The sequence below is a fragment of the Manis pentadactyla genome, chromosome 7 (genome assembly GCF_030020395.1).
Source record: "Manis pentadactyla isolate mManPen7 chromosome 7, mManPen7.hap1, whole genome shotgun sequence".
NCBI classification, from domain to species: Eukaryota; Metazoa; Chordata; class Mammalia; order Pholidota; family Manidae; genus Manis; species Manis pentadactyla.
In genome coordinates, this window is record NC_080025.1 from 25,944,718 (window position 1) to 25,968,733 (window position 24,016).

Here is a 24,016-nt window from a genome sequence, read left to right on the forward strand (position 1 = left end):
CCAAGAGGAACCCAACCTGCAGGGACAGTAAAATGCCACACACATGTGAAGACAAGTTTTATTTGGGAAGTTTTATTTGACAGTTTCTAACTGTTAAAGCTGCAAGCAAGTTCCTTCCACAGTGACAGTTCTAGAGACCTAGTATAGCTTTGGAGATCCCAGTGTTCAAAAGTATATTTCAAAATTATCAACAGAAACAAACCCACAGCAAAAGGAAATGGCTTTTCGACTGGTTCGGAATGTACAGCCATTGATTTCAGCTGTTCTCAGCAACAGGCCCAGCACTTCCTCGGATATGAGGTGGTAATGGAATCAATGCCCACAGAAGGAAATAAAGTTAGCTACCTGGACAAGATTATTCACTCCTTAAAAAATACAGTAAGGTACAAGTCCCAGGTGGTGGGGTACGTGCTACAGCACCAGTTTCACAGGGAGCTTATGGGATCAGAGGGTCAGCATTTGCTCTCATGTGGCACACAATAAAAGCAGTCACCAGAAGTGGGGAGAGTGTGGAAGGGCAGGGAGTCTCTCCCAGTGGCCCCCAGCCCTTTAACTTGCTAACAGCAGAGGCTGTGTTCTGCAGCATCTTCCAGAGAACATCTGCAACACTTAAATTACTCCCCAGCAAGTCCATGTCTGTGAAGAAAGAGGAACTGGTCAGGGTTCCCATGGGGGACTCCGCCTCCCATCCACTTCTGTTTCCACATGATACAAGACATCAGCCAGAGTGTGTTCTACCACAGCGCCCCAGCCCATGTCACTCATCTGTGGGACAAACAGAAGCAGATAAAGCAGGTGGTTAGAATCTAAACTACATGGAGAAGTAACAGAGATACCAAGGATGCATGTGGACACTTGTAATGCTACTCACAGGGCGGTAAGCGAGATCCTTTGGAGGACACTTGAAGCATGGTCCAAAGTTAATGGAAACCTGGGACAAATTCAATTCAAGCAGACATGAAAAAACTGAAGAAAACAGTAAAAAAGTTTAATGTGACACGGGAAACTTTCCTCTTTAAATGTAGCTATGATATTCATGGTATAGCTGGAACAAATGACAGGTATTAAACCGCTCAACATGGTCAGTACCCTGATGTCCATCAAAAATTAGGCAAATAAAATATTCTTGTGTTGATTTCTGTTTATAACCTAAGCATTTTCTTATTTACTTCAAAGGTGGCTACTGACAGACTAAAAACACATGGAAACTTCCAGGAATCACCTTTCCAAATCACTTTTAATTTCCCCAGCCCCCACCAACTAACAGGGTCTAATGATAGTGCTCTTCATAGTGGATCATGTAAAAAAAAAATCACTGTAAGCTACAGATTTAATGATGGCAGGTTATCACGACATGTTAACACCAAGCACGTACATGGATTTAAGCATGTGCATACTCTACACTGTTTCCACTGAACAGCATCAGTCACCACATGTACACTCAGGAAAAGTACAGGGCTAATTGCATGATGTTTATCCACCCAAGCAAATAGTTCCTAACACACCCAGCTGTGAGAGAACAAGGAGCAACAGCAAGAACATATTTCTCACTCTTAGGCTATTCAGACCTCTTTCCAGAACTCAACCAGTCAATGGCTCTTCCACCACAACTACTCACAGGATGGACGGGAGATACATACCGTGCAGCTCTTGTACAGTGAGATGGCTGGAAAGTAAACGCCCTCAAAAATATCTTTGTAAGCCACACCTTGATTGACACCGTTTTTATAAAATATTATCTAAAACAAAAACCATGGTTTTACTTCAGAATGTAACAACAGAACACACAGACTAAAAGGAACTCGCCCGGAGAGCCCTTTTAAGAGCTGCCACGGTACTGGTGATCATGTAGCCTGAGAACACATGTAGCCTGTGTAGTAAGTTTCTTACCCTTATGTAACACTGTAGATTTTTCAGAGCACATTTACATGCACTGTTCTGGCCAGTCTTCAGATTTATTTGCTTTCTGAATCCCTATGCCACCTATACCAAACAGCTCTGCTTTCTATTATTCATTATATATGTGTATTTAAACAAACTAATTTGGTTTTCCACCGATTCCTTGAACTATATACTCTTTCAAGCTTATTTATCTGTCCCTTTCTCTTGCATCAGGTTCTCACTTCTACATTTTTATTTTGAAAATCTTAGCCTCTTCTGTCAAAGTCTCTGAATCTTCGTTTTGTCATTTCTCTCTCAAAACTTTCCTGAATATTCTCTCTTCACCACTATATATGGACTTCAGAAAATGCTCCTCGTTCTGAAGTAACTTTCTCTGCCTCTTCCCAGCATGAGTTATCATTGCCCTAGCTGTATCATTCTTACCTCTAATAATTGTTTCCTTATTTTTTTCTTAAAAACTGGAACCCTAGTTTATTTCTCCCACATTTGTTTCTATTACTGTCCCAAGTGGCTACAGAATTTTTGTGGAATGATGTTTCCAGCTCAGAACTTTCTTCCGCTCCTCCCTCTTCTACTTTTGGCCTTTGTGACTGGTCCATCTGGACCAGCCGTCCTTGGGCTATGACCTTGGGCACACGTTCCCAGCAAGCCCAGAAGAGGGAATAGGGAAAGTTCTAGAGGACACTGAACGAGCGATGGCGGCCCTTCTGCGTCCAGGTCACAGAGCAAGGTCCCTTCCTCTCCTGCTCCAGAGTCTCTCTGCCTGTGCTCGGTGCCTCCTCTGATGAAGAATGATTCTCTCTCTTGCTTCCTCCATTGTTTATGGACTTCCAAACTAGGCCAGTGATTTTTTACCCTTTTCTCCGAGTGTAGCCCAGAACCACAGAGCAAGCACAGACCCGGCAGGGGCGGCAGGGGGCCTGCTCTGCTGCTGGCTAGCTGTCTTAGCCAAGAATCCCTTCATTCCCCTTTGGGCCTCATTTTCTTCACTTTTATAAGTAGGGGGTTGGGCGCAATCTTCAAGGTCTTCCACTTCTGACATTTTTGTTAGCATGACTCACCTCACTATGTGGAGTCTGCTTTAGGCTTTTCTCTGCTTTATCCACAAAATCTTTTTCCTCAAAATACAAATAACTCTTGAACTTTATCAAAGCCTTGAAAACCAAGAGAGAAAGCAAGAAAAATAAGCATCAGCCACATCACAAAAAAAAAAATTTTCTTTAAAGCCAGATTCACATATACAGGACTGAGCCCATGTGTTGTACAACATAGATTAAAAATACCTGCGGGATCGCTAAGATCTGTGAGGAAACAATACACACACACACACACACACACACTCACCACAGCAAAATACCCATAAACATGACTAAAATGAATTCAGACTCCTCCCAACCCCAGCCCACCAATAACCTCAGTGAAAGAAACGAAACATGTACGGAACCAAAACCCCCCCGTTCTATAAAAACATGTTGAGGGACACTTCCTCCTCGTCCCACCTCTCCTACAGGGGGTCTCTGGGGTCACCCTTTCTTGCTGGGTACCAATAGTCTAACTATACACTCCCAGATAAATATGACATTAATTTTTTAAAGTTTGAATTTCTTAGCACATACATGTATTAAACATGGTGAATTCAAAAAAAATTTTTTTAAATCAAAAGATGCACATGAACAGAAAATGAAGAGAATCTCTCCCCCTGCAGTAAAGGGTCGACAGACATGCAACAGCAGGGATGGGCCTCAAGGGGACTGTGCCAAAGGATGAAAGACACCAAAGCAACACACTGCATGGTCCCGTTTACAGACATTCTACAACAAGCAAAACTAATGGAATAGTGGAATACAATTTCAATGGAGACAAACAATCCGAGAGTGTTTGCCTCCATGGAGGTAAAGGTTCAGACTGTTTGGGAGGAGAATGAGGGAACTTCCTGGGGTGACAGGGCTACATCTTATAGGGGCTTGGGTCAAACTCAAAGCTCAGTGAATGGGCACTTAACATTGGTACATTTCATTTAATGTAAATTTTATATAAAAAGAAAAAGCTAAACAAAGATTGAATTCTAGCTAGTGGTTAAGTATCCCAAAATAGTGCTAGGGAGTATACTGATGGCTGCAGTGTTCTCTGAAGTACATTAAAAAAAAAAAGACGGATGGAGGACTGGTGGGTGGAGGAACGAACAGATAACATGCAAATTGTAACATCTGGTGATAGGCCTTCAGACACTGACTTTTAAATTCTTTCAACTTTGTTATAGCTGACAGATTTCATGATGAAATGTTGGAAAAAAATGTGAATGGTGGATCAGCATCACAGGAGAACACACAGGCCACAGCTGCAGGAAGTGGCTACCAGTCTCCAAATCCAGGAACCTTCCGGGAGGACAAACTCACCTTATCTTTGTAAGTGTCAGGCAGTGACTTGGCTGTCTCTGTGTCTTCAGGGAGACTGATATAAAATCCCAGGACATCTCCCTGTCCATAGCCAGAAGAGTAGTGTTTGCCAATGGACTGGTGGAACTTGGTTCCCTTTTTGCTCCGCCAAGAATAGCTAAATTTATCATAACCTAAGGGAGCTTGAAGGTTACCTGTCCCAATAAAAAGATACAGAAAGGGCCATTACGATTAGCACACATAATGTAGGGGGGGGCACATGGAAGGCAGTATAGCACAGAGAAGACAAGCAGTGACTCTATAGCATCTTAACTACGCTGATGGACAGTGACTGCAATGGGGTATGTGGGGGAGACTGGATAATGGGGGGAGTCTAGTAACCACAATGTTGCTCATGTAAGTGTATATTAATGATACCAAAAAAAAAAAAGATATAGAGGAAGTCAGAGGACTGCAAGTCAACTCTACTGTTTGCTAAAGGAAAATATTTTACTCTTTCCTATTTTTTTAAATCAATTCTGTAAAACTGCTAACAAACTATTACTCACAAGCAAAGAATTAAAAAATATACCTGGAAACTGAAACCCACCAAAACCCTCAGGAACTGAATTGTATGGCCACCATCTGACAAGCCCAGAGTTGTGAATCTGAGCCAGATGGTCTGTTTCTGTCTACCTGCTGCCACGCCCACACCAGGGCCCAGTTTACCTAATGGCTGGGACCAACCCAGCCTGGCAGCGGTGTCTGGCGGCATCTCATCCACCGTGATTTCAAAGTACCAGGCTCCTTTCCGTACCCCATGGGAAGCCCGAACCATAGAGTAGCCTTTCTCTCCAACCACAGTGAGCCGGTCATCAGATATCTTTAACTGCGGAGCTAGGGTGAGGGAGGCAAACGAACATGAGTCTCTCACTCTCCAGTAAAACCAACTACAAGAAGTAGAACTATCAGGTCAGGTATCTGAAATTTTAGCTCAGGAGTTTAACAATCTCAACATAAGGTACAGATGAAGAAAGGAAGAAACAGGAAGAAAGCTGTTAGGTGATCTAGTTTTTATTAAATGTGACTATATTTAAGAGAGCAGGTTAAAATGAATTATACTGTCCATTTCCTAAAATATAACAAACCAATTGTAATGTGCTTGGACCCTGATTTGAATAAACCACCCTCTGAAAGACTTAACTTTTTATTTTGAAATAATTATAGGCTTTCAAAAATAGTACAGAGTCCTCCTATGCCCTTCACTAAGCATCCCCAGACTTTAGCACCTGGACAGCCGTAGCGGCATCGGCACAGCACTCTTCGCTGCACATTAAGCCGACTGTCCAAACGATACCCTTGCTCCTGCTCCAGGATTGGGTCCGAGGCCCCACATGTCATTTAGGTGTGTGTCATGACTCCTTAGTCTCTTCTGATCTGGGGAAGGGCTTCCAGTCATTCTTGACCTTGACATTTTTAAGAGTGACAGTCATGTTCGTCTGTAGAGTGTCCCTCAGTTAGGTGTGTGTTGTGTTTGCTCCTGCTCAAGTCCAGGTCATGCTTTTGACAGGAGCACCACCGACGCAAACTGCCTCTCATGCCTCACACTGTGAAGCACTTGAAGCCAAACTGGTGATGTCAGACTCTGAGTGCTTGGTTCAGGAAGGCGGTGCCTGCGAGCTTTCGCCACTATCAAATTACCATATTCCTTTGTAATTGATAAGTATGTTGTGAGCAGATAAGGGATATCTGAGATAATTAAGGATATCTGACTATGGACAGAATTCAGATGACAGGAAGAAATTATCTATTTTGTTAAGTGTGATAATAGCATTATGACTATAAAAGAAAATATCCATACTTTATAGATAGATGCTTATCTTTTAGGGTTTTTAAGGGTGAGATTTACTTCTTAAAAATTCAGAAAAAAAGAGAAACAAAGAAATAAAGGAACAGGTAAAGTAAAGGTAGCAAAATCTTGATAACAATTAAATCTGGGTGAAAAGTGTACAGAAGGAAGTTCATTATGTGCATCACTCTACCTCTGCGTGTGGTTTGGATCTTGTTCTACTACAAGGCCATCGTGTAAGAAAAGGGGACAGTCTAAACCAGGTGGAGGGTCTATGGTGACTTGGAAGTGAAGAAAAAAAATAACAAAAGGTGGGAGAGTATTTCCAGACTGTGTAGGTTGATTTTATCATTGTAAAAACATCTCAAATCCAATTAAGACTTAACTTAAGAAAAAGCATTTGAAACACTGTTGTTAATACTTTGTAAGTTACCTAAATTCTACTGGAAGAAGCACAACATTTAGATTAATTAGCTTTTATAAAGGCCTTTACATTTTACAAAGTATTTCACAGGCAGACACTACCTCCACAGTGTAGACAGAGAAGCAGGTGTGTGGCTGCTCAGGATCACCCCGCAGGTCAGAGGCAGAGCCTGACTGAAGCCCCGGCCCTGCGCCTTCCCTCCCATCTGTATTGCAATGGCTCTTGTCAGGCAGATGTGACGATGACCTCCTGAAGTCAGACGCATCTCCTTTAACAGAGCATCTTGGTATCCGGCAAATTCTACCTTTTCAAATACAAATGCTTCTGCCTTTACCCCTCCTGAGCAACTCAGCCCCAAAGCCTTAGGTGGGGCTGAGCAAGGCCGAGCAAGTGTCCACAATAGAATAGACATTAGAGTTTACCTCCTCACAAAACACTAATTACAAAGAGAAAAAGAGTAACTTTACAGTGGATAAACCTGGCAGATACCACTTAGCCAAATATGAAGAACACAGCCTGTGTGTGATATTCCTGTCAAAGATGTGTAACTTGAATCAAAGCAGGAGGAACTAAACAAACCCAAACTGAGGGATATTCTATAAAGTAACTGCCCTCTAATTTTCAGAAGCCTCAAGGTCGTCTAGGGAAGGCAGGGAAACTGTTCCATACTGAAGAATATTTAAGAGATATGACAATGAAATGCAGCAAATGATTCTCAATTGGAATCCTCTGCTATAATCGATGTTACTGCTTCTATAGAAGAAACTTGAATAGGCTCTGAGGATCACACACAGGAATCAGATACTAATTTTCTGATTTTGATGGCATACTGGTTCTGTAAGAACGTCCATTAACCAACCTCTTTGAATCTCTTCCTTTCAGGAGGTGGAACCTAACAGCCTCTTTTGAGTTGGGCTGAACTTAATGACTCATTTCTAACAAAGTTGAAGTGACTGTCCAACTTCAAAAAAGATCATAAAAAAAGGGGGCATTACGATCAGCACACATAATGTAGTGGGGGGGCACAGGGAAGGTAGTATAGCGCGAGAAGAGAAATAGTGATTCTATAGCATCTTACTACGCTGATGGTCAGTGACTGTAATGGGGTATGTGGTGGGGACTTCATAATGGGGGGAGTCTAGTAACCACAATGTTGCTCATGTAAGTGTAAATTAATGATACCAAAAAAAAAAAGGTCATAAAAGGTACTCAAACTTTTTATTGTCCTCTCTTGGTCACCTGCTCTGGGCAGTTGGTTTCCATGGGTAAGGAGCAAATAAGGAGTCTGTGGAGGCCCACAGGACAAGGCCACAGTATCCTGTCAAAGCCCCATGCGTGGGCCATCCTAGGAACAGATCCTCCAGCCCTGTCAAGTCTTCAGAGACCGTAACCCCAGCTAAGAGCTTGACTGCAGCCTCCTAAGTTTTCCTGAGCTGCTCAGAAATGTTGGCAATAATAAACATTTGTAGTTTTAGACCCCGAAGTTTTACAGTAATTTGTTAAGCAGCACTAGAACACAGAAGAACTGTCCTTGTCTGTGAGAAATACGCACTGAAGTTCTCAAAGGTAAGAGGGCATCACGACAACTTACTCTCAAATTGCTCAGAACAGTTTTGTACTGTTCTTACAACTTTTTTTAAGTCTGAGATTATTTCAAAATAAAAAGTTCAATGAAAGATACAATACAGATTTATTGTTAACTTTTATAAGGCTCAGCTTAACATGAACAGCAGGCAGCCACTGCTATCCTATGCATTAAGTCCTAACAAATTACTGTTAAGGGCCAGTGTTCTCACTTTGTTTCTCCCTCCAGAAGTACAGCTAATTAGGTTTAGAGAAACAAGGTCAAGTCTCACTTCTTAAACCCTGAAGTCACTTATTTGGCCCTTTCCTCCTATGAAGTATGCTTGCCACGAATGGGAGTCAAATAAATCCACATATAATGGATATTCCCACCACAGGACTACTTTACAAATGACTAGCATCAATACAAGTCTTCCAATTTTTAGTATTAAATCAAGAAATAACAGGTTCCAAATGTAATAAATACATGGGCCTATTTAGATCCCATCAAAGAAAACAACTGAAAAGGGCATATTTTAAGCAACCATGGAAATATAATATGCACTGGGTATCATAATTAAGGAATTATTACTTAAATTAGCTATGATAATAGCATAGTGGTTATGTTTTTAAAATTCCTTGTTGGAGATAAATAACTCAGGTATTTATGGGTGGAAGACTATGCTATTTGGAATTTGCATTAATACTCCGGATAAACAAAAAAAAAAAAACCATGAGCTATTCTCGTTTGAAAGTAGTTAATAATCAAATCACTTTCACATTCTAAAGGATAATGAATGCTCTTCTTCTGAATAAATTATGTCATTAAAAGAATGACTACACAGTAAAAGCTTTGCATGACAAACAAAAGGTCATAAAGTGAACATACCAACAACAAACTGGGAGAAGATGTTCATCAGACATACACCACAGACAAAGGGCTAGGACCCTGGCATGTAAAGAGACAAAGGACCAAAGTCCCAATAGAAAAATGGAAATAAGAAACACACACATAATTCACAAGATAATGACTCTTAAACATGGAAAACATTCAAACTCACAACACAAATTTAAAAAAACCAACACTGAGATACCATTTCTTACCTATCAGACTACCCACAATTAAAGTACAGGAATCTGTTTGAGGCTCTGGGGAAACAAACACTCTCCACACTGCTGGTGGGAATGCAAATTGGAACAACCTTCTGAAGGGAAATCTGGCAAAATCTACGTACACACTTATCTTTTGGTCCAGCAATTCTACTTTTAGAATTCTACCTTGAAAATGGAACTACCAACAATATAAAAATACACATGCCTATGGTTGTTCACTGCCTCTTGTGACTGAAAAATACTTGGAACAGTATCTAAATGCCCAACATAGAATGGCTGGTTTGTACATCCACATAGTGGAGTATCCGGAAGCTAAAGAAAGAAAAGTGAGGACAGTCTCTCCAAACTGGTGTGGAGTAACTGCATGGAGCAAAATGCAAGAGTGTCGACAGTATGCTGCTCTTCGTACATGAAAAAAGGAGGTGAAAGGAAAAACACGGTATCTGCTCATTTGTGTAGAAGAAATACAGCAGCTAAAGAGACTGGTGACCTATAAGGTGAGTGGGAAAACGGTGGGAAAAAAGCAGGAATGAGGAGGGGCAGCAGGGATGAGGGGGTGCCACTGAGTAAACCTTCTTGTACAACTCCAACTCTTGTAGCCACCCTGCACACACTCCCCCGCTCCCACAACCAAAATACGGGAGGACCCAAAAAGGGGTCCACAAACACTGACAAATGAAGCCAACTGTGTAACAAATGAAATGCAGTCACACTGAAGGAGGTGGAGAAAGAAAAGAACTACTCTAACAGCATCCTGATGGGACATTGCTGGGCCAGAGACACAGCTGTCCCTAAGTGCCGTAATCTAGTTGGTTGAGTGTTTTCTCAGAAGGGTTAGCAATTTTCAAACTACTTTACGTGTGCATTGGAAATAAACAAGAAAGTAAATATACCATAGAGGGTCAGGCTTCTCACTGGTGATGTTACACACAAAGGTAGAAGTCTGGAACAACTCTGTGGAGTCTGACTGGCATCACAGGTGTCGGTGTAAACTCAGGATAGCTGTGTACAGACGGGTCGGTCAGTGCACAGACATCTCCTACCTCTGTCCGCTGAAGGCATCTAGAAGTGACACCCACCAACAGCGAGTCTCCCTGACACTTAGATCTTGATTTCTTACACTATTCCAATCAAACGAACTAGGGCTTCTTGGAGAAGTAGCTGATACTCGACCTGGGCAGTGGAAAGCACAAGGTAAGCCAGAACATCTTATGATGCCAGTGTAAGGAAGCACTTTAAAGAAAGGATAGGCTTATCAAAAGAACATAGGAACCAACCTAAAGCAGCTCCCGATGGCCAAAGCTGGGATAATTTGGGCAACAGAGGCATACCCCACAGAATAAGATAAATGAGGACAAGTTGATATAAATAATAAACTGAGAAGGGAAGGAAGAAACAGAAAGTTATCAGGCAAATACCAACAATAAATGTTGCAGATAAAATCCACAGATGGATGCCAAAACTAGTGGGTAAAACTTTACAGAGAAATAAGGTATTTATATAGCCTCGAAGTATCTTTCCTCAAGATATTTAGCTATAAAAGGAAAGAGTAGAAAAAGCCAACAGAAACCACCTTAACTATATGCTCATAACCAATAAGATATACTGACATCACAAAACCATGAGATGACACGAGGACTCATTTCTGAGGTGTCGTTCCAAAAAATTCATTACCTCAGACTGACCATGAGAAAAAGTCAGACAAATAGTCAAAAAACTGATTAACAGACCTGAAAAGTGTTAATGAAAGATAAGCAATGTGTGAGGAAAGGCTAAGGAATGTGAAAAACTAGGGAGAAATGACTAAATCCAATGGGAGAGCCTCGGAAAGACTATCGGTGTAAAAACTGGGGAAATCCAAATGTCTTTAGTTTCATTAATAGCATTTACCAATGTTAATTTCCTGGTTTTGATAATTATATGCTGGTTGTGTAAGATGTCACCATTAGAAGCTTGATGAGGGATATATGGAACTACTGTTTTTGTAACTTTCAGTTTAAAATCAGTTCACAATACAAAGATTTAATGAAAGAAAACATCTAGAGTTTATAGAAAGAGACAAAGAAGGAAATTATTTCTTACACATTCTGAGTGAGTCTCATTAGAGACAGGGACGGGGGAGTGGCAGTGTAGTTCTAGGCTGGGCAAAGCTGATGGTGGTGGTGCAAAGTAACACTGGGTCCAACGCAAACACTGACAGCTAACATACCTCGGTCATGCAGGGCTAACAGAACCCGCTCATATAAGCAGGCTCTGTAGAGGTCCCCAGGAATAGGTTTTCCTGCCCAGCAGTCAAGTTCCAGCTTCTCAGGGTCAGGGGCGTGGGGATCAGGCTCAGCCAGAATGTACCGGTAACCATCTTTGTTAAATGGGTGTTCCAAAGGGTAGCCATGAGGGGGGAGGCGCTGGGCAGAAAACAAGGGGTCACTGCAGAAAGGAAAATACAAAATCAGGAAACTAAAATCCCCTTTAGCTCCGCTCCCTTCAATTCTGTAAGAAAGGACTGATTTATTAGACGTCAGCTAGAACACACGCAACTTCACAAATGCTTTTCGTTTATTCAAATAGATAATCCTGCCCTCTGCAGGCAAAATACAGAAATTAAAAATGACTCACTTTATTTACAAAGTTTTGGTTTAGTGACCTTAGTCTATAGGGATAGCTACAGAACTCAGCCAGTATATTACAGGGGAGGCAGGAAGGAGAGGAACAGGGGTGACCTCCTTTAGTGTATTATTATTGCAAACAAATGAACAGAAACTCACAGATAGGAGCGTGGATTCCACTCCAGTGATGAGAAGAGGCAGGAGGGGGGAGAGGCACAAAGTTTACCTGAAAGAGCCTCTGTTCGGCACTGGCTTCACGCCCTCTTCCCCACTGTCCTCCTCCCCACGGTGGTGAACTTCACTCCCCAAGTAAATCACCACAAGGGTCCTGCCCCAGGGCTCTTTAACGCAGTAACAAGTTTGTAAAATAGGGTAATTAGCTTGGGGTTATTTTACTCTTCAAAATTCTCAAGATCTGAGAAAATGGACAGGGCTTTTAACCTCAGACACCTAACCTACTTAAGAGTGTGGCCCTTTTCCCTCAGACAGATTTGGCCAGCACCAGAGAACACTCTAACAGTGGCGGGTGGGGTGGGTGCTGTGCCCACCTCCGGGCCTTCTTGGTGGTCCCTGTGGTCCCTCCATCCTGCTGTTTGCGCTTGGCTCCTCTTCCTTTTCCACTGCTTCCTGCTGCAATTCCCCCTTTGGAGAGACAACAGATCACTTACAATGAACTGTGACGGAAGCGCCTCGTGGATTACTGAAATTCCGTGGGGACTAACACTCCCAAACCGCATTTGTGTAACACCACACATAGGGGCATATTGGATTTCAGCCTGGTTCTGAATGAGCATGCTGAGCATCTCACAGCCCAGAACACTGGGTTCTGGCGGGAAGTTCAAATGAACCTATCAATGCTGGGACCTGTGTTACATTTTCGACCTTCCTTTATTAATGACCCACAACCACCAGTACACTTTCTGAGGATGTGACACAAATGCAGATTCCAAACACCCACAGCTAAAAACAACTGCACAGATAAAAGTTTTTTCCCACCCAAATCAATACAAACACTCATAAAGAGAAAGTATCTTGACTGCAAGTAGATGTTCACTTGCTTGAACGACACATGGTCTAGTCCATAAATATAATAAACACACAGTATCTGCTAAAGCATTTAACTTGAATACCCAACAAGACAAAAGTACATCAGACATAAAAAACAAAAACAAATACTAGAAAGGTGTTTCTCTCCAGTGCTGCTAAGCATCCACTGTGCTCGTGCATGACACAAGTCACGAAGGAGGCTTTACGTTTAGTAGGCGATTCTTGCAATTATTAAGAGCGTGCCAATGCATACAATTAAGGTCATACTAACCTGGTTTGTGGAATCAAGAGCAAATATCAATAGACAATTTACGTATTTTATTTTAAAACCTTTAGCTACATACTAAGGCCACAAGGAATACAACTTAGTGAGATGGGTTCTTTGGAATTTTTCTCCAGTTCTGTCATTCCTCTCAGTTTTCCAGCTTCAGAAACTGTCCCTGAACTGCAGGAAAACACCTTTATGTAAACAACTGCATAGAGTACTGTATTTAGTTTAGGGCAAGCTTAGAAATCATCAGCAGTTCTGCTGCAATAAAAAGGATCAAGACGTTGAGGCCAAGTCATATTCTGCATATACAGGACCAGCTTTTTGCAGAACTTCCTTTTAGGAACATACCAGGTGGTATTCCTATTTGTTATAAAAGGTTTAATGTTAATCTGTTGCAACATCAATATCTCTAGTTTGCGTTACCTTAATCAAAAAAACATTAAGTGTTTATTGTCATTTGCATTTTGATTATTTTAAGTTTTAGATCCATCTTGAGCAAAACAAGTCATACTAAGAGAACTGCTGACCATGTTAGGCAGAATATGACAACGTACAAGCTTTTAATTACTAATGTTAAACTGGACTACTGTTGCATATTAAGTGCAACTGCCACCATTTTCACAATGCTTTAAAATTTTAATTTAGTGCTAGCTTCTACCACAACTCAGCAAAAAGCATTTTCCAAGCCACAAGATACTTAAGTCTGAGAGGCTGAAAGAAGACAGAGGAGGAATTCACCTCCAAAAGAGGCTCCACCTGTAAGAACAGAAGTGGCACCATGTATTTGTTAAATTTTAACAATTAAAAAAGGAAAAAAATGGTGTAAAAAGATTAACAACACACTTAGCTATTTCCAACCCATCTTAGAATATTAGTAACAGTGATAATGACTACATAATTAAGATGCTACCACTCCAAAAGACAAGTTAATTATGCCATTTGTCAGATGAACAGCTATTTCCCTCCCAGAAGCCTCAACTATTAGATTGCCATTAGAAATAAAGGCATGTTCATATTAGAAGGGTTACCCATAGGAAAACATGCTACAGCAGGTGATCAATACAGAAGTGCTATCATGTGAACAAGCTGAAGTTTCAGGGCAGGAAAAATTAGAAGACAGGCATAATAAGTTTGTTAAAATAGGAGCTGAAGTAAGGAAAAAGAATGGAGAGGAACTGACTCTAAATTCTTAGGATGAGGATATGGATGGGGAGTCTAATATAAACATAGTAAATCTGACCTTACAATTGTATCTTGTTTTATGTTAAATGTTTCACTTAAGACTGAACTGTGGTGTAAAGCCACAAAAAGTTCTCCCCTATTACCACCTGTTCAATCCTTGGCTAGCTCCTAAAAATTGGATTTTGGACTTTAAAGCATCTTATCTTAGTACAACCAATTAAGAGTCAACCCAAAGAATGCCCCATTCTAGGCACCTCTGGAGTCAACAGCTTACAAACAGTTCATCAATGAGACATTTAAACAGTTACCATTCAGATTCCCACCGGTGGACACGGCACTGCTTTGTTTTTGGTTGTCGTAAGCAGGACCAATGTTACTAAGATCCTAGGAGGAAAATATGCAATTATAAAAAGAGGCTATTATATAATCAAATCAAACTGGCAAAGTTCAAAGGAAACAGGAGAATCTCTAATAGTATGGGAATCGAAACTGACAATCCTAACAATTCTGAAACTTGCAGGGGTCCCAAACTTGGGTGCTCCAGGGATCAGCATGTAACATGTGTGAGGCCCAGCAGGTGTAAGGATCACAGTGTTCTGAGAATGCCCACAGGGGCGGTGGAGGGGGCAACTGGAGGGCTGAAGCCTTGTTTAGCAGCTCCCTGGGGGCATTCAGGCCCAGTGTAGTCAGATCTCATTTTACAGAAAAAGACAGAAATCTGAATTTCTATGTGAAACACTGAATTTTCATGCTGTCAAATTAAACATTTTTAAGGCACAGCTGAAAGATCTGACTTCCTGGGAGGTCTTAAAGTGTGACCCCTGGCCCTGAACAGGGTGGAAATTTTCTCTTTCCTCATGTTATCCTGAACACACAACACAGATTCTTCTTCACAGTAATAAACATTTTTAAGAGCAAAATCTGAAATGGAAAGAAATTAGAAATAATTTGGAATGGCTATGTTACAAGCAAGGTAACTAAAATTAAAGAGGATAAAAATGGTTATGTGTCAAGTCAACATTTTGGGGAAGGGGGAGAACTAAAACACTAGAATCCTGGTTTAAGGTGAGTCTCCTTTCCACACAGAGCCATAGCCGTTTATCTGGAGCCCACATTAGAGACATGTCATGGCAGTGTTACATGCAGCAAATATATACATGTAAGCAAACCTTGATTCTCTGTCCCCAAGTAGCTTAAAATCAAAAGGGAAGTTTAAAGCATAATAATGTACCTGATCCAAAAGTCCAAATTTGGGGTAATCTTCCTCTGGATCCTTACTCCCGGGATCAGGGTGTTCCTTCACTAAGAATACATCTCTTTCTTTACTCTAAAAGGAAAGAGTATTTTAGTACTACTGGAAATTTTACATGTAAAACAAGTATTGAATGAACGATCAATCCCAACTCCAATTCTTAGGTGTAATCTCCAAACATGATAGTATTGTTTTTCTGATTAGAAAATTATACACGCTCATCAGAAAATTCGAAGAGAAACCTAAGAGAATGTCAAAGTCCTTCATAATCCTGACCTATTCTTCCACATCAGACAAGCACGTTGATAGTCTGCTGTTGACTTCTCCTCAGCTACTCTCTTTATTTCTAAAGACCATGTTTAGAACAGTTTTTTTGTTTATTAAATCAAAGAAAAAAATCATCTCCAATTTCTATAAAATTATAACGGTAGATATGCAGTGGACAAGGTTTCAGTGTCATATATAAACTACATGTGAAACTTAACTGATTTTGTGTTGAAGACTATTGATATTTACAATTAGCTATATCTCACTCACCAAGACTTATTTTCCCCCACTGGTTTATTTATTTAAGTTGAGGTACACACAATAAAATGCACCAATCTTAATGCACAGCCCGATGACTTCTCATGTGTATATACACTCATGGAACCAACAAGCTCATCAAGATATCAAACATTCTAAATGTTTTCCCCCTTCACCCATTTTTCCCATCCTTCCACCTCCCTCCCCTATAAGCAACCACCAGTTTGTTCTCTGGGGTTATCAGTCTATTTGTTTTGTTAGTTCATTTGTTTTGTTTTTTGGATTCCACATATAAATGAAATCTTGAGGTATTTTTCACTTAGTATGATACTGTCTAGGTCCATCCATGTTGTCACAAAATGGCAAGATTTCATTCATTTACTTTATGTCTGGGTAATATTCCATTGTGCGTGTGTGTATATAATACACACATATATATATATACACACACACACACAGCACATCATCTTCATCCATTCATCTGTATTGATGGACACTTAGGTTGCTTCTGTATTTTGGCTACTGTAAATAATGCTGTAATAAACACAGGAGTGCACTTATCTTTTTGAATTAGTGATTTTGTTTTCTTTGGGCAGCTTCCCAGAAGTGGAATTACTGGGTTGTATGGAATTCATATTTTGGTTTTTGAGAAACCTCCACACTGTTTCCCACAGTGGCTGCACCACTTTACATCCCCACCGACAGTGCACGAGAGCTCCCTTTTCCCCACGTCCTCATCCACACTTGCTATTTCTTGTCTTGGTGACATCAGCCACTCTGAGGTGAGGTAGTATCTCATCATTGTTCTAATTTACATTTCCTTGATGATTAGGGGTGTTGAGCATCTCATCATGTGCTTGTTGGCCATCTTTATTATGTCTTCTTTGGAAAAATGTCTGTTCAGGTCCTCTGCCCATTTTTTAAATTGGGTTATTTGTTTTTTTGGTGTTGAGTTGTGTGAGTTCTTTACACATTTCCACTCTCCAAGATTTAGTTCTAAGTTGTTCTCATTTTCTTAGTCATCACATTATTTCCATGAGACTAAAAAGAATTCAATTCTTACGAAGAACACTGGTTTTCTAAATGCTGAGTCTAATCAACTTTAGTCTACTTACCATTGTTTTAACAATGTTATTTGGCCAAGTCATTTTCCCAGGTCTCTGTCTGGTCGTCATGCACTCCCAGTATTTATCAATAAATGGTATAATATCCTAATTATTAAAACAAAATATATTAAGACTTATAGTTGCTTTCAAGATTAAACTCACAAAAAAGGAAAGAAAGTCGTATCATTTTCAAAGATGTCAAAATAAAGAGAAAAATCCATGTTCAATCTTTTAATGATTGAACAATACATAATTGCATGCAAACTACATATAGGTTGTAGAGAAATTCAAATGAGTATCTACCATCTTAGCCACACAGTGCTTACAATCCAGTTGGAGGGAAAAGAGTCACCCCATTCTCTTGGTTGCCATGTGGAAGATGATTCCCAAGTTCTTCTTTTCTGAGCTCCTGTGTCTACCTGCTTGAGATATCTGCATCTGGACATTCCACAGGCACCTCAACTTCTTGTGACTAAAACTGAAAACTCTACTTTCCCTCACAGATCCGCTCTTAATACTTAGAATCACTTACCACCCAGAATTACAAGTCAAACACCACGGATGATGTCCATCCTTCTTGTACAACCTTCAACCTTCACATCTGAACAGTCATCATATGAACTTTAAAATTTCAGGAATGTCTCACCAATCAGGCCTCCTTTCCATCCCCACTGATTGATTGTGATCCTCACCAGTTCTTGCTTGCATGACTAAAACAAAGTCTGAGCTTGATCTTCTGGCATCAACTCCCCCATTCTAGACCATTCTTCCACAGTCCACTAGAATCAGAGTCCACCACTAACATCTTCCACCAGTTAGTTCTATGAAAACCATGTCTTTACTAAAAGGAACCACGGTTGAAGCCTGAAATGTGTTGTTCCAGAAAATAAGAAGAGTTCAAAAACAGACAGGAACAAGCCAACATGTTTGAGGGGTCGGCCTGCATGGGGCTACCCTGGCCAAATCTTGAGTATCAGAAATCCAGAAATCAGAAATCCAATAGTGGACTATAAAAATCCACAAACCAATAGTGATACTTAAAAAAAAAGGATGAGGGGGAAGGGAAAACTCATCTTTACAAAAGAGTTGCAATCAATAAATGTATTGTTTTACAATGACCACTTGGTTAAGTGATCAGGATAGGATAATCAATGGTTGCTAACATCACTGCTTGGAAGGGTGAGGAGAATGATACATTCACATGTTCTCTATGTATCATACCACGGATTACTTAATAATTACAAAGAAAACATCTCTTTACAATGGAGAGATCTGATAGATACTCAAGTAAATTCTTCTTTACCCAAGTAGTCAAATTTAGGATTACTACTAATAAAACCAATGTCTTATGCCTACTAATTTGATACAAGGTAAAACACACATTACTTACATAATACTCTTGCCAAACATTTAACCTGAATCTAATCATGAGGAAACAATCAGATAAATGCAAATTGAGGGGCATCATCACAAACTAGGCTCCTCAAGATTTTAAGGGTCATAGTAGACCAAAAAAAAAACAAAATACAATAAAGGAATTGTTTTAGAGACAAAAGAGACACTACGATTAAATGTAATATGTGATCCTTGATTGGATCCTGGATGGAGGAAAACTATGAAGGATATTAAGATGATAATACTATTTAGAATATAAATAAATACACTGTATATAAAAAAATACACTATATATATTACAAAGTTGTATTGTATCAACATTAAATTTTTTAGTCTCATCACTGTACTGTGGTTATGAGAATTCTGGGTAAAGTAAATTGCCTGCATTTAGTCTCATATAGCTTAGAAGAATACAGATGTGGGGAGATAAAGCAAAGGTAGCAAAATATTAACAAATGGCAAATTTAGGTAAAGAATAAATGGATGTTCATGTACTATTTGAATTTTTCTGTATGACTGAAAAATACAAAATAATTTGGGGAAAAAACTGAGAAAAAAGGCAAATCTGATCATATCACATCTCTACTTAAAGTACTTTTACTACAAGAAAAAAAAAAATGTGTGATAGGGGCCCTCTGCTGACTCCTCCAACTTAAAGGATCAAGCCCTAACTTCATTTGGTAGAAAAGGTCCTCTCCAGTCTGATCCCAGCTACACTGGTCTAACTATACACCTTATACCAGTATCCTCCAAACTGTACATGGTTAATAATTAAAAGGCTATAAAATCAATTTTGTAGGTCAAACTTAGCACAGATTACAAAAGAAAATATTAGAATGCAGAGGGAAAAGAACAGAGGGTAAGCAGTATTTGGTGAAACTTTTGTTTTAAATGTTAGTGGGTAGGTATGATGTACATTCCATCATTTAAAAATTTACTTAATTTTCATATTTCTTACCACAAACGGCAGTAGGAATGACTCATGGATGGGCTAATCATCTAATTTTGAGCCCTGGCTCTATTCATGTGATTTTTCGGTTTAATAATAAAGGTTAGTTTTTTAAAAATAAAAGGCAAGTATAAACTAATACCCTTTCCCCCTGACAAAATATCTGACAGGCCATATATAAAACAGCTCAGCTAGGCTGAGAAGGCTCCCCTTGGGATCTGCTGATTAACTGTGGGATAGACAGTTGTTTTGCTTCCAGAAAGCCAATCAAAACTAAGGATTCATCCTACTGAGAGCGAAGTCAAGTGACATAATGTGCACACTCTAGGAAGTTAGTAAATCACATGAAACAAGAACAAGGTATCCACTGAATCTCTATAGTCATAAAAATTGGGGGTGAAGTACTTATTGTTAAAGAGTGCATTTGTAAGTTTCACCTGATTTTTTTGTAATTACATAATCATTGTAATTGCATTAATTCCATCTCTACCTTATCTTTGGAGAACATGGTTTTCGGATGTTCATCCTGTGTTCGGGACTGCCATGTTAGGTTGGCCAGAGCACTAAGGCACATTTCTTTTAAGTCTACCAAAAAACAAAAGGGAAGAAAAAGTCACCTCTAGTACTATATCGCTATTACCAAAAGAATTAACAGATGCATCAGCAAAAGTAGAGCCATCGTTTGATCTGAAATGGACAACTGCAATTATTCAGAGGAAAACCCCAACACGACTTCTACCAGATCCCAGGCAAAGGCTCTGACTCCACTGTGCCCAAATCCCTTTCCTTCTCCAGCTAACGGAGGGCATCACTTTGCTGTACTCCAGAGTTTGTTCTTACTTGCTTGCTTCCGGAGGAAATAGGTATTCCCACTATGATGGCACACATTGCAGTGAAAGCTGTAGTTGGTCATGAAAGGTAGACAGGATCTGCAGAACAGCCAAAGTGTACAAATTAGTGAATGTCTGAACACCAATATCCTCCTAAAACTTAAAAAGGTCACCAAAACCAAAATAGGGCTTGTATTTTCACAAACACCTGGATTTTCTGCCACAAAATTTAGTAAGACATTATCCACCATAGTAGTAACTCAGTACCTGGAAGGTTCTCACTGCACCTTGTGCCGGTTAGTTTATTACAGGTTTTTCACACCCTAAAAAGAGTACACCAGTCCAGTTGTGGAAGAAAAGCAGTCTCTTTAAATATATTTATATTTAAAAGTCTGTATTTAAATTATATTTAACTTAAATATTTGTATTTAAATTATACTTAATTTAAATATTTGTATACTATTTGTATTTAAAGTGCCAAAAACATTGCTGCAAAGAGCAGAGGGAAGCTATGAAGAGTAATTTAAAATGTAAATAACTATTCAAGAAGACAATACAGAAGTCACAAACATTACCTGCCTCATTACCAAATGAATCCTACAGATGGTAATTACTCTCTAAGAGTTCAAAGGACCCAAGTAGTGATTGGCAGATTTAAAATCCAGGGAAGGTTTTTTGAGGACAGAAGTTATGACCTGGATTTGGGAAGATGAGTTAGTTTTCTTTTCTACAGGTGAACTCTGTGTGAAGATGAGAAAGTACAAACTGGGGGCAGATGGGCAAACTGGGGTAAACAAAGTGGGATTCGTCAGCAACATAGTAAAAAACTAAGGCTTGAAAGGTGGGAAGTAGAAGGCCTTACATGCCAGGTTACATTGGATTTTGGGGGGTCAGGGGAACTCCTTGAACTGGAGGAACATGGCTACAATGTTTCAAGGCCTTAGCCTTGAAGAGGAGAAAGTAACAGGAAAACAAAAGACTGATTTAAGCTGGAAGAGAAAGAAATAAAAATTAAGGCAGGTTTATCTTGGACTCTGCTGAAACCAGCTTAATGTCTCCTCAAAGAGAAGGTCCCAAGTGTGTGTCTATTGCCAGCACTCAAGGAATCAGGAAAACATTCTTAGGCATGTTAACAATGAGTTCCCTTGCTTTTATCTTTCTCTAGAAGCTCTTCCGTTAAAACAGCCCATTGTGACAAACTCACTATCTAAGGCAAAGCCTCCTATCAGAGACAGGTAAGTATAAAGTTATCATTTAATTAAAATACAATTAGGAGTTAGCGAGCAGCCTTTTCATACCGTGGTAGCTCACTTCAATCATCTCAGCCATAAAAGAAACTGTCCCAGCTAGCTGGGCTTTAGGTGATAACATCTCAAATTCAGGTACAAACTGGTCTCTACCAGAACTCTGAACTGTGCTTTGATTGTTCCCTGCATTGCTCCAAGTTCTCCAGTATATTTCCCTTCCTAGGCCCTGTCTATTCTAGCAAATTCTCCTTGGCCAAAACGGCCCGGCTTTAGGTCTTTTATAAGTAACCAGCTTTGCTTAGCTTGTATACTTTCTGTACAGATCTTTCTACCAAGAACAATTCTTTCTTCCTGAAACCTTCAGTAAATTTGTTTTAAAAAACACTAACATTCTATCCTTTGGTCACCATTCACATGTTAATTAGAACACTTTAACTTTTTAACTAGAAAGCATACCACTAATTATAAAGGAATGCAGCCTTATGGTAGGTTTATCTACATTTATCTGTATAATATGGACCGTAAAGAAGACCACAAGGAGACAGAAGTATAGATATTTCCATAGACAGTCTGTAATGCTCACTTACCAGCTGTTGACCGAACTTAAGACTAAGGAGTTAAAAAGCCTTTCATTCTCAACCACGATTTTAATTCAATGGAAGAGGTAAAAGATTGGAAATAGGTTTTGCTGAGGTAAGAACTCAGGATACCTTAACGGAGTGAGTTAGAAGCCAAAAGGAAAAAAAAAAAAGTTCTGGCATGAAGAGGCACTAAGCACCTCAAATTTTGAACGACAGGCTTTGTCCCCATATACACGAACCCATTCCCCAAAATCCACAACACCCAACAAGGTTAAACCATCTTGTCTCAATTTGTTTATATAATGCTTTGTAATTGCAGGCTTTTCTCTCCCAACCAGTTGCTAGTTCAAAAGCTGTGAAAATACCTGTTCTTTTACCTATTAGGGTTGTGCCCTCCATAGGCAAAAAACATGCTCAGAGTATTAAAACAATTCCTGATTCAAATCCTGCTACTCACTGCACAGAGGTTAGGAGACACAGGATATACTGTGCACTGTATTTACCAACAAACTATTCAACTGTTGAACACGGTGAGATCTACTTTACGAGGACTACAAAGACACTCACGAAGTATCTATGCCGAAGGTGTCTGCCGTGAACCATTTTGTACATATCCCGCACTGCAGCTCTACCTCTCCCAGCTGTCGGCCATTCTCTTCATCCACGGAGCCCGCCTGAGTGTCCATCACCTCTGAGGTATCCCCAGTACCTTCCTGTCCACAGAGTAATTACAGAATCAAGTTAGTTGACCTGCCTGTATTTTCGACTCATTTAAACACTTAAAAAAAATTCCTACTTTTCCTTGTAAATATTCCCCCCCAAATACTTACTAGTGTATCTTTCCCGTTAGAGGATTCAGTCTCCAAAGCCCCACTTACGTCAACGGAATTTGCATCCCTGTAAGATAGAAAGCACTCCAGTAAGAATTTTCAAGAGGAAACAGACATCAAAACGCCTATTCCCAAAGACGATAGTCAAAGCACAGCTGAACTTCACACTGTTCCAGTTTTTCTCTGCTAAGCCTGTTCTCAGCCTGGATGCCGACGGTTGGGAATTACTTTGTCCAGACAGACGCAGGCCCACGGGGCTCCGGGAAGCCAGTCGACGCTGAACGATAAGGCTGCGCGGGCTGGAACTGGTCCTGGGGGAGGTTCGCTGGGACGAGCTCCCCCACTGTTTTCGGAGGGACCGTTATTTCCCCCGGTCTGCTGTGCGGAATAGTGTCTTCTCTGGGGTAGCTGAGGGTTTCCCGGGAGAAGAATGCGCAGCCAGCCCCCGTGCGCGCGCCGGGGACGGGGTAGGAGCCTCGGCTCTCGCAGACTTTCTCACCCAAGGTGAGCAAAGGGGCGTGGCTTCAGAGACACTTAAGAGGGACGGGCCCGGCGGCGGGCGGGACTACAGCCCAAAGCGGGCAGGGCCAGCGGTTGGCTGCGGGGTCCAGGCTCGGGAGGGGCGGGCAGGAGGGCTCCCGGGAGCCGCGCGGTCCCAGGAAGGGCGGGTGTCCCTCTTCGCGCGCTCCTTCAGGCGCCAGGACGACTCACCCTCCTTCGGCCTCTCCGGGACCGGGCTCTGCTGCTGGAGCAACAGACGTCCCCTCTCCGGCCGGAGCGGCCGCTACCGCTACCACCGGTTTCGTCTCCCCTTCTTCCGCTGCTATTGCATTTGTGGCAGCCGCGGGGCCAGCTCCCGCATCCACTCCTGGGCCAGGGCCGGTTCCCGCCGCCGCCATCACTGCAGCCTCTCAGACTGCTCGCGAGAATACTATCTCTGCCCCGCGTGATTTGCTGACAAGCCCTGAT

General features: G+C 40.8%; 1 protein-coding gene across 4 annotated transcripts; it reads right to left on the reverse strand.

The window, feature by feature from the left end:
• Positions 1–46: 46 nt before the first annotated feature.
• Positions 47–23,997, reverse strand: ASH2L (ASH2 like, histone lysine methyltransferase complex subunit). 4 transcript variants are annotated; one of them, XM_036932162.2, is made up of 17 exons: positions 23,759–23,996; positions 23,048–23,114; positions 22,785–22,930; positions 20,400–20,488; positions 20,050–20,144; positions 17,225–17,320; positions 15,564–15,659; positions 14,641–14,716; positions 13,889–13,906; positions 12,381–12,474; positions 11,436–11,653; positions 5,007–5,174; positions 4,299–4,492; positions 2,964–3,056; positions 1,641–1,739; positions 872–931; positions 47–765 (listed from the first exon to the last, which is right to left on the reverse strand). In XM_036932162.2, exons 1-17 carry the CDS (start codon positions 23,944–23,946, stop codon positions 658–660), a joined length of 1,905 nt encoding a protein of 634 aa, XP_036788057.1. In that variant the 5' UTR covers positions 23,947–23,996; the 3' UTR covers positions 47–657. The 4 variants fall into 4 exon arrangements, 3 of the variants coding, with proteins under 3 accessions (XP_036788057.1, XP_036788060.1, XP_036788058.1); XM_036932165.2 differs by lacking the exon at positions 23,759–23,996 and adding an exon at positions 23,276–23,479; XR_008998600.1 differs by having other exon boundaries at positions 677–765; positions 872–966; positions 23,759–23,997.
• Positions 23,998–24,016: the final 19 nt, after the last annotated feature.

Bases quoted from the DNA above. Each gene is read 5' to 3' on its own strand.
- ASH2L (XM_036932162.2), bottom strand. From the start codon at position 23,946: ATGGCGGCGGCGGGAACCGGCCCTGGCCCAGGAGTGGATGCGGGAGCT. The intron at 22,931-23,047 runs GTAAGTATTTGG...CTCTGTGGACAG, and splicing joins CTAACGGGAAAGATACACTA to GAAGGTACTGGGGATACCTC. The intron at 3,057-4,298 runs GTGAGTTTGTCC...TTGGTTTTCAAG, and splicing joins CTGACACTTACAAAGATAAG to GCTTTGATAAAGTTCAAGAG.